At 56.0% G+C, this 10,084-nt stretch overlaps 3 protein-coding genes across 3 annotated transcripts; all 3 read right to left on the bottom strand.

The window, feature by feature from the left end:
* Positions 1-4,409: 4,409 nt before the first annotated feature.
* Positions 4,410-5,225, bottom strand: CCM_08082 (uncharacterized protein; the record flags this gene model as incomplete). The annotated part of the gene is made up of 3 exons (XM_006673221.1): positions 4,410-4,530; positions 4,595-4,875; positions 5,097-5,225. 3 exons carry the CDS (start codon positions 5,223-5,225, stop codon positions 4,410-4,412), a joined length of 531 nt encoding a protein of 176 aa, XP_006673284.1.
* A 733-nt stretch (positions 5,226-5,958) lies between these two features.
* On the bottom strand, positions 5,959-7,765 carry CCM_08081 (C6 finger domain protein, putative; the record flags this gene model as incomplete). The annotated part of the gene is made up of 3 exons (XM_006673220.1): positions 5,959-7,180; positions 7,232-7,512; positions 7,562-7,765. 3 exons carry the CDS (start codon positions 7,763-7,765, stop codon positions 5,959-5,961), a joined length of 1,707 nt encoding a protein of 568 aa, XP_006673283.1.
* A 569-nt stretch (positions 7,766-8,334) lies between these two features.
* Positions 8,335-9,988, bottom strand: CCM_08080 (vitamin H transporter, putative; the record flags this gene model as incomplete). The annotated part of the gene is made up of 3 exons (XM_006673219.1): positions 8,335-8,501; positions 8,549-8,713; positions 8,770-9,988. The coding sequence occupies 3 exons, from the start codon at positions 9,986-9,988 to the stop codon at positions 8,335-8,337; spliced, it is 1,551 nt and encodes a 516-aa protein (XP_006673282.1).
* Between the last annotated feature and the right edge of the window lie 96 nt (positions 9,989-10,084).

The following is a 10,084-nucleotide window of genomic DNA, read 5'->3' as shown; positions in this document are numbered from 1 at the left end:
TCACGCCGTTGCCAATCTACGTCATGTCTCAACACCAACCGCAGATCATCATGACAACGCATCGCAAAAGTCCAATAGTGTTTTTTTCAACTCACTCTTTGGGGGCGCTTTTTTTTTTTTTACAACATCACGCCACTTCCCCCCCCTTCCCAGGACCCTTTTCCGACATTCACGCATACAAAACCTCGTAAATCAGGGTACCCGACAACAACCACTACCGTCAGAGGCGTCCATCAGCCGACCAGCTTCGACACAGTTATGGAGACCACGCAGGCACAGGCCACCACCCATTGGTAGCCCTGTCGCTGCGTTGTAGGTTGTAGGTTGTAGCGCACTTTTGCTCTTGGCTTTGGCTGCCATCTCTCGCCCTCCGAGATAGGCGTTGCTCCATCTGGGGGCGGAAAAACGGCTCACGAGAGGAGCAAAAGCAGGGAAACGCGGAGGGGGCCAAAGGCTTTTTCCTTCCCCAATTGCGCACATTAGACTCTCCCACATTGCCGTGCGGCGCTGGCAGCCATGCTATTGGCTCGTGACGGGTGTCGTGCCATTTCGCGACAGATCAACGAGTCGAAGAGGTCACAATTGTGGCCGCCGTTGCCCATTACGCAGACCCCTAGTTACGTCATGCCCCTTTTTCCATTTTGGAATTATTCTCTTTGTCTCTGGGCGATGTGTGAGCGGCGTGTGAGGCGAGAAAAATTTGCTCGTCCCTTGCTCTGTCTGCTGCTCTCCCTGACGTAGGTGCGTCGTCGAAAATCCGCCCGTGGCTTGTGAGGCCTCCTTGCTCTCCTTGGTCGCGGAAAATAAAAGATGTTGCCGTTTAAGGGAACCATCCAGCCGCAAGAAGCCTCGTCACGGGGGCTTTCCCATGTTCGCGATTGTTCCTGCGTTTGCGGCTCTCCGCCGTGACTGCGCCATTCCATGCTGATGCTTTGCAGGAACCGTCGCAATCCAGCAAGCAAGCCATTGAGGCAGTGCAGAAGAAAGATGATCCGGTGCTGGGATTGCATTAGCGTAGCTCAAGGCTGAAGAGGACAGACCGTCTTAAACTGAGGACCTGAGGCTAACTAGTGTCCTCTAGTCGGTGGCTCAGCACACGCCTCGTTGGCTCCGCCGCAACGGCCCGTCCCCAGCCTTATTGATTCATCCCTGGCGAATAAGCTGATCCCGCTGGGGTCAAACTCACTGGTTCCAGGCCTCCATCGCCGAGACTCTCCTGGTGCCAGCAAGCGCCCTATCCGAGTCTCTGGGTTCATGGGCGTGTGGGCTCGCTCGTCAAACTCCAATTCGGCCGCCCAACGGGTCAGGAACTGCTATTTCGAGCCGTCATTTGCACATCTGTTACAGAATCGTCGGCCGCCAACGCCGGCGCCACCGTCCTGGTGCGATCCGCACCGTGTTTCGACTATACCGCGGCGGCGTACCTCGATAGGCTCACGATGCTTCATTCAAACGTGCACACGATGTAGTGCAAGAACTCCGCACCGGAAACGTGCAGTGTCTTTTAATTTATTCCCAGAACCACCCGGATGCGACCACAGGTTCGCAGTCTGTAGCCGCCGGCGGTGCATCGCGCGGAGCCTGTCGAAGCATGTGACTTGCGCGTAATGCAGGCTTTGAAACAATTTTCGAATCGTAGACGCTTTGAAGTAGATGTGTTTGGCGACAGGTGAACGACTGACAGGCCAGTCGCAGCCAGTCTTCTCGACGCTCTCTTCTGCGCCTGTGTCCCTGATCACCAAATGAGCTACCCGGGAGGAGGCGTCAGATTTATTTTGCTGCATGCAGCGGCAATCGTGGCTCGCCAACAGTGACAAGAGATAGTGCGAGGTCGCAGGATGGATGGAATATTCAAGGTCGAGGCTTCAAGATCCTCTGAAGCTGCCGACGTCTTGCGCAAGTCGATGGAAAATAGATGCGTGACGCAGTCAAGCTGCCCTGCACATCGAGCTGTGAAAACATTCACTGCGACATCCATAGTCCTGGGTCCAATACACATGAATACCATAATTGCGACGCAGAGCCTTCAACCCAGTCCAAATGTCATCGTCGTACTTGGTCTCCCCCAGTCCAGCCCATAATTCCTTCTCGCACATTCGGGACCACATCGCTGGCCCTTTGAGGCGGTGAATAAGGAAGAGCCTCTTCCACGGCGCAGGGGTTCTCATTGTCATCGATGTCGTATGCTCCATTATCCCATTGTCGGTCCAGTTGTACTGATTGCTTGGATGTAGCCTGTCCGTGAGTTGAGCGTTTATTCGAGCGTCAGCAGGTTCGAGGCAACCGATCTAGAACTGACCGTGCGAAGGGCAGACCCATGAGAAATATCCACGGCACAGTAAGCCCTTGCGGCGAATAAAAGTCCCCCATACCGGCCAGGGGTGCTAGAATGTCGGCATGCATATGGCAATTCCAGTTCACATGTGGCAAGGGCACAATGAGCGCCGATGACGGTTCGACGAGACTGTCCTGCAGAGGTTGTATTGCTGCTGTAGCCGTGTTTAGATCGACAAATTCAGCGCGGTATTCGTCAATTACCCACTACTAGAGCCCTAGAAAATTCCAGAAAAGTCGTGGTTGCGAGAGGAGCCGGACTTTGCTCAGGCAACCGTCTAATTTGAGTTGAGAGGACGTGTGGTGCTGGTGCACTGACCGGCCAGGAAACGCAGCGGGATTGTAAGTAGTCACCACAATCGTATATATTGAAGGGAGATAGAAGAGTGGCGGCGCATCTTTCGAATTGCTCGGCTGTCAAATTTGCGGCCAACGCCATCTTGAGTTTCCGGCACCTCTGCCGCGATGTGCCCCTGAGAAAGCTTCCTATGCAGATGTTGAGCTCTTGAGAGATGTCAATAATTTGAATATATTCGCGAGCCTTGTATTCAAGGAGCGTTTCAACGTTGAAGGTGGGAATTTTGTTCACCAAGAAGCAACATCGCAGGCGTCGAAGTTGCTGTCGAGAAGGTGAAGTCGGGTTAGTCACTAAAGTGCAAAGAATTCGGCAGACCCAAACATCTAGTCAGAATTTCGAGGTCCCTGCAAAACGAATATCAGAGTAGAGAAAAGGCCTTGCTGCCGCAAACGAGGTCCTGCAGCAGGCCCCAAGGCCAGGATGTCGTGGCGTGGTAATCGTTCTAGAATGGACAATCGCAGCTTGACGGACAGGTCTTGCTGCTACAGAGTCCATTCATGCAAAAGAGTGGAGGCGAGATGGCGAGAAGTAGTTGTATGATGCAAGAGTGAAGCCGAATAGAAAAAACCGATGGGGAGGATGCAGCTGCATGAGTGCTACAAACGGAGAGTGGGCGTTGGCGTACCACGTTCTGGCGAGCCCTTTATTCGCCACACTTACCACGGCTACAAAAAGATGCAAGGACGATAAACAAAAAGAACTGGATAGTTGCAAGAAAGTCGAAAGACCCTGGATTGTATTTTGGCCAGACACAAGTGCAAAGTCTTTTCCAGGACCAGGTTCTGTGACATCCAGCAGCCGCTTCGACGTCGCAAGCAAGTGAGCGATCTCGTGCATCTGGCCAAGGAGAAGCTGACACTTGCATCCATACTGTATTTTTATATAAATAGATGAATTTCCTAGCTGGCACGAACGGGGTCCCATGTAGTGTTTGCCAAGCACGAGGACTAACGCGGGCATGCTTGGTGGAAGATCTGGCGAACCTGGCGTAGATGAACCTACAAGTCGATAAAAACACAAGGAAACTAACTATCCTATTCCCGATGACTCGCGGACCTAAATCAACGCCCACGTTTAAATTCGGGCTCATGATCTACGAGTTCAACAGCATGGGCATTTTCGGTAGGATGCCTGGAAGAGGAGCACCGAGGAACGCCAAAATGGTATCCGCAGATTCGCGGGAGATGGTGACCTCTTCAAAAGGTTCCGAATACGCCAATACAGATGCGCCGTTGCACTTGAGGATGATCTTGTCTCCCAAGGTCCCTTTCGCTGACGGAGACGTGGATACGGTCGTCGTCTTTCGCCCTCAGATTTTACTTGATGAACTCATTGCCAGGCAGGTGCTCTGGCGTATCCATTTTTTTAATCTTCTCTGGGGAGCTTCGAGGTTAATGGCCAGACGTATTTTTGAGACATTGACTTCGAAGAACCGCAATAGGAGTGTCTCAGTTGGTGATTATGGATGTCCGGTGCGCTCAACCCCTGCGGGGGAACTGCCGGATACTATTGTACTCGCGATTCTTTGCGTCAATAAAGACATGCCAGGAAGTAATGGGATTATGCACTACGAGACAAGTCGAGGCACATTTGCGCAAGACGCCGTCCATTATACGGGAACCACGACGGGCTGAAAGGCCGACAATGTGGAAAAATGCATTTGGATATTAGCAGTAGACTACGAATTAGATCCCACCCAGACGTCCAAGCTGAAACATCACGCATCATAAGCCTGCGCTTCTTCCATCTGCCGTCGATATCGCAGCCTCTGCTGCTCCGGCGTCGCCATTTTCACGCAATCGTAGCACCCCCATACCGCAAACACAAACCGCCATAGTCTGTTCCTCGCGCGTTAGCCCAGCCCGCCCATCAAGAAAACAAAAAAGACGAGCAACAGCTTACATGACGCCGACCAGGAACCAGTGCGCGGCATTCATGAGCCGCCGCAGCGTAAAGGCCGCGCCGTACTGGGCATTGTCGAGCGCATACCGCACGTCGTAGCTCGCGTCGGTCGTGTCGGGGCTCGTGCCGGTAAAGATGACGAGCACGAGGCCGCCCATGCAAATGGCCATGGCGACCATGTCGTGCAGCATGGCGCGCTGCGGCGACAGCGGCGCGAAGCCCACCGCGCGGTTCGCAATCGACAGCATCTGCCAGCTGTCGTTGAGGAGCGCCATGGCGACCTTTTCAGCAAACAAAACAAGTTAGTCTTTTGACAAAGGCATGTTTCCCATCCGGAGCCTTCTTCTGGCGTCCGGCCGGTTTAGCACGGGGTTCTCCACCCCCGCATTTTGCATCCATCTTGGCGTCGATCCAACCCGTCCATGATGCTATTCCAACGCAGCCAGTGCCGGGAGACGAGATGGATGCGAGAAGAAGAAGAAAAAATAGAAATCGTGCTCACACCGACCATGCCCCCCGCGATGGAACCAATCTTGGCCGGCCATCGATTCGCGACGAAGCCCATGACCACCATGGCCGCAATCGACGTGGCCCACCCCAGCGCCCGCGCCAGCGCCTGGCCCGTCGCCATCGGTGCCGCGTGTGTGCTCATAAAGGACGCATTCCTAGTTCGATCTTGCCCACGATGGAAAAGGGGCACGAGCCCAAGGTTCGTTCGGTTGGTAAAGCGTGTAGATTGATGGAAAGCAGAGATGAGCGGGGGGAAAAGATGGGCGGCCAGCCATTATAAGACAGAGACGCTTCACTGAGCAACGCCTCCCGCCACGTGAACTTCAGCCTACAATGTTTCAAGGACTTTTTGTCTCGCGCCCGCTGGGTGTGGCGTCGACGCTATCCGGGCACAGCGTTTCATCATTGGTGGGATCCGGCGCGGGGGTGGGATGCCGGAGAGTTCTTTATTTAGGTCAGACGATCTTGCCTGTGTCGGTCTGCGGCAAAATGGGCACTGAGATAGGGAAACGCAGAGAGGAGGAGTAAAGTCGGAAGCGGCTCTTGAGCTGCGTGTATCGTCAACCTGCATAGTCCATCTGAAGCCGCCTTTGCTCGGCGCTTAATTAAATTGCGTTTGCGCTACTGCAGCTTTTGATGCATGGAGTGCATCTATCTCATCTTCGGTAGACACGCCGAGGCCGTTTCCATGTACAATGCGGTACTTGCTGTGAACGTATACTGCAAGAAAGTGGCGGGCCTCTTCTCCTCATCCGTTAGTCCCTCCACCTATTTATCGGTTCCTAGTATTCACTTTCCTTCTCGGAGCCACGACGCTTCCATCGTCCTGCGTCTCCACGGCAGCTTTCACGCGCTCAACTCCACTGCGGCCACGAGGCAACTCCGTCGTCCATGCCAAACAGCTCCGATCCGATCAGGTCGGGGTAGAACCCCATGTTGGAGGACAAGAGCGCGGCATCCAAAGCCGACAGGCTATACTGCGTCGTGACACCCGCGGCCGCGTCGGACGCCTGATATTCGGGGCGCAGCTTCTGGAACTGCGAGGCGACCACATCGCTCAGCAGATGCGCCGCATGACACGGCAGACCGATGCAGCGGAGCCAGCGGACGAGTCTCGCCACCAGACCATCGAGGCCATCGACACTGACGCTGTCCATGCGCAGCTGCTCCTCGTACGTGTGGACGAGCCGGCAGAGGGTGAGGGCCGAAAACGTGATGATGTGGTAGATGTGGTCCGTCAGGTGGCGGGTCCGGTCATCCGCCGTGTCCATGGCGAGGTTGATGATGGTGCTGGACAGATCAACCATTTCTCGCATGACGGACGTATCCATGGACGATTGCGGCGAGCGGGCAGACTGGTAGTAAGCCACAAGGTGCGCAAAGTGAAAGCCCATCTGCAGGAACTGCGAACGCGGCTCCTCAAACAAGCTCGCCCATTCCCTCTTCCATTCTTGCAGAGCAGCCTTGGCCGCCTGCACATCCACCGGGCCGGTTTGCGGGCAGCACTCTGTATACATGACCCAGTACAGCTTGACCTCTGCCACCATGCGCGCCTCGTAGTTTCCAAGGCTTCCCGTCCCGGCCGGGTGAGCGCATCGATCGACGTGTTCCTGGCGCAGCAGGGCCTGTCTGCGCGTGCCGACGCAGTACTGCAGGTGCGCCACGCAGAGGTGGTTCCAGAGACAGGCGGCATCCACGTCCTTCTGCTCGGCGTCTTGCCCGCCGCCGCGCCCGGGGAAGCAGGCGAACCCCTGCTGCAGCGCGTAGCCGGTGAGCAGCCAGCCGTCGATGCTCAGCGGCTGCTGGCCGACCGTGGTGGACCACAGGCTGAGGATCAGCACCGCCTGGAAGTGCGCCGCGGGCTGCGCGGCGACGAGCAGCGCGCGCGACACCAGCCGCTGGGCGTCGCGGAAGAGCCGCGGGGCGAGCTCGTCGGCCAGCGCCTGCGTCGTGTGGCGCACGGCGATCAACAGCACGCTGCAGAGCAGGAGCGGCGACTGCCTGACCTGCTCCAGGAGGGTTTCTGTGGGCGTGTGCTCGGAGAAGCGCACCCAGCGGCCGTAGTGCACGCGGAACCTGGCCCGCGTTAGCAAAGGAGGGCGGGGTGGCGGGCGGGATCAGACGGACAGTTGGAGCAGCGAGTGGGCGGTGGCCAGCGTGACGAGCCCAGAGGAAATGACATCGCTGGTGCTGCTAGATATTGAGTCAAATTGTCCTGGGGGCGAAACGCCGGCGTCGGTCGCGGCGTCACGGATCAAAAGGACGGGCGCCGGGTTCGCCTCGGCCGGGGCGCGTTCCTCCGTCCGAGCTTGGACTGCCCTCGTCAGCGTCCCACGGTTCTGAGCTTGTGCATCCAGGCGATCGACTAGAGCCGAGACAGTTTGTTCCAGGCGTTCCAGTCTATGCAGCTAGGTCAATTTGTTGCAACTGCTGTAGGTCGAGGCGTGGGCGGCTCACCTTGAGTCTGTAGATGGCCGGCGGATACCATGCTGTCTGTCTCGGCGGCCGCGCCTCCGCCCGGCAGACGGGGATTGGCAGGAATCTGAGTCGGACACGTCTTCTAGTGAACAGGAGAGAGAGAGGGTGTGGCAGCGGAGACAGGCGTTCCGGATGCCGTCTTTGGCGTAGCATCTGGTCTTGAGCCTTCGACACAAAACACATGCTTTGGAAGCTCTCCCCAACGTTAGTGGTGGCATGGCAGAGGCTATAATTCGAGATGGAACGTGCTTTGCAACTTGCATTGATATGGATATGAATAACCAGCTTGTCGCTCTCGTCTTATCTCACAACTATGTAGATACTGGATCCCCACAAGAATGGCGCAATCTTGACCACGCCACGGCCAGTTAGTGGCGGCGATTTGACTGCACGGTGATAGGCAGAGAGAGATCCAGCAGATATTATACTGTGCGGACAGCGCCCGAGCGAATAAACGGCAGCGATCTTCAATGCCCGCTCGCAGTCACCAACTGAGCTGCCAGCGTGTTGGAGCGTGTGCCTGCACCAACGACCAGTTCAGTATGGTTCATTTTTTTTCGGACATTTGGCCGGCTCACCAAGTGGGATTCCGCAGCTCGACTGAATGCTGGTTACGGCTCAACTTGAATAGGTGGGATAACGGATGTTGGAAATAAACTTCACACTAAATGGGCTGGGTTTCCGCGAGGTGCAGACTAACCCGGGTACCCTTCTATAGTAATACCAAACGAAGATCGACCGACAAGATCAATTTACACGCCTACTTCTGTGTCTCGATCCTGTAAATTTGCTTTTGCCTCGACGCCGGAATCTCCACCATCAAACAGTCGATACAGCAACTTCCAGACAAGAATAACGACAGTGGCGGCAATTGCGCAAGAAGCCGCCACAAGCAAGCCGTGTTTATAACGAGGTGCATCTGACTCTTTGTTAGCGTAGCGCATGCAATGCTCTGCTTGATCATACCCTTTGCGCGAAATAATTGATTTCCAGGAAAATTCGCCAGCTGAATGGACATGACGTACGCGGCCAAGGCAACTGGCCGCTTGTAGTCGTCCATCTTGGCAGTTAGCCAGGCGGCGCTGATGGCCTGGGCACTGCCCATCCCCATTTGCGTCCAAACGACACCTCCTGCGGCGCATATTAGAACAAGGACTTCATCGCAGGCGGAGAGCTTGACCACATACCGTACAACACCCATTTTGCCACGTCGGCAGGTGCTAATGCGAGCCACAAGAGACCGACGGCACCCCAGAGGTACCCGGCCGCGATATGGAACCCGCGCTCTTGAAAGCGGTCGCTGCTCAAGGCGAGCGTGACGGACCACACCAAGGCACAGATGCTGCCCACAGAGTTGAGTCCGTTGGCCTGGAGAGATGTGAAGCCGAGCGATTTGATGATGGAGGGCGCATAGGTGTTCATAGGCGAGATCATGATCATGGAGAGCAGGGCGGCGACGAGGTGGCCATAGAGCCGCCAGTCGCAGAACGTGTCGAGAATGTGCGACGGCAGGACGGGCTTTCCGTAGCGCATGGCTTTGGTCGGGTCGTTGCGTATGACGCGCGTGACGAGGATGGAGGCCTGCCGTGGTGTAAAGACGGACCACGATTTGCCAAACAGGGTCTTGGGGCGTGCTGCGTTATGGGGAAAGTACAAGTACGCGGCGATACCCAAGACGCAAGTAAGAACACCCTCTATGTTCTCGTTAGACTCGATACTGGAATCAGATGCAGAGCTTGACATACCAATCAGAAAAAGCCACTGCCATCCTGCGAGGCCACCTCGTCCACGGAGTGACAGAAGCCCTATAGACAATGGCCCGCCCAACGCGCCAGCAAAGCTATTCGCCGCCCAGAAAATCGCGTAACGAAGCGCCAGCTCCTGGTTCGTGTAGAATTTGGAAATGTACAGCGCAAAGCCCGGGATATAGCCGCCTTCCAGCGCGCCGATGAAGAACCGGCACGCGTACAGGCCAGCCGCGTTCGTCATGAACACCTGCGCCCACGTGACGCTGCCCCAGAGGAACATGGTAATGGGCAGGAAGCGCTCCGGGCCAATGGCCTTGCTGACCATGTTGAACGGGAGCTCGGTGATGACGAAGCCGACGGTGAAGAGCGTCTGTGCGAGGTTGACTTCGGTGTTGCCGACGCGGATGTCGGCGCGGAGGCTGTCCGTGAGGGCATTGCCAATGTTGCTGCGGTCAAACTGAAGGAAGCAGAAGCAGAGCACGATGGGAGGGAGGATGAAGAAGTCGACTTTGCGCAGGGCGCTGCGGGCTTCGTCGGCGGAGAACTGGAGATGGGCATCGTAGCCGGGAACGTCAATGGTCCTGTCCGCGAAAGTCGCCTCCTTGTGCTCGTCGACAACAGAGCGCGCGAGCGACCCTTTCTCTGATATGGTTGTCATGGCTTGTCAACAGCTTATTTCGACACTTGACAACACATCAACGTAAGTCGTAACGATGAGAGGCTTTTTGCTTGACTTCCACCAGTACCCTCCAAC

This window comes from Cordyceps militaris (assembly GCF_000225605.1).
Source record: "Cordyceps militaris CM01 unplaced genomic scaffold CCM_S00006, whole genome shotgun sequence".
In the NCBI taxonomy this organism is placed as follows: Eukaryota; Fungi; Ascomycota; class Sordariomycetes; order Hypocreales; family Cordycipitaceae; genus Cordyceps; species Cordyceps militaris.
This window is presented reverse-complemented; position numbering and strand designations above follow the sequence as displayed.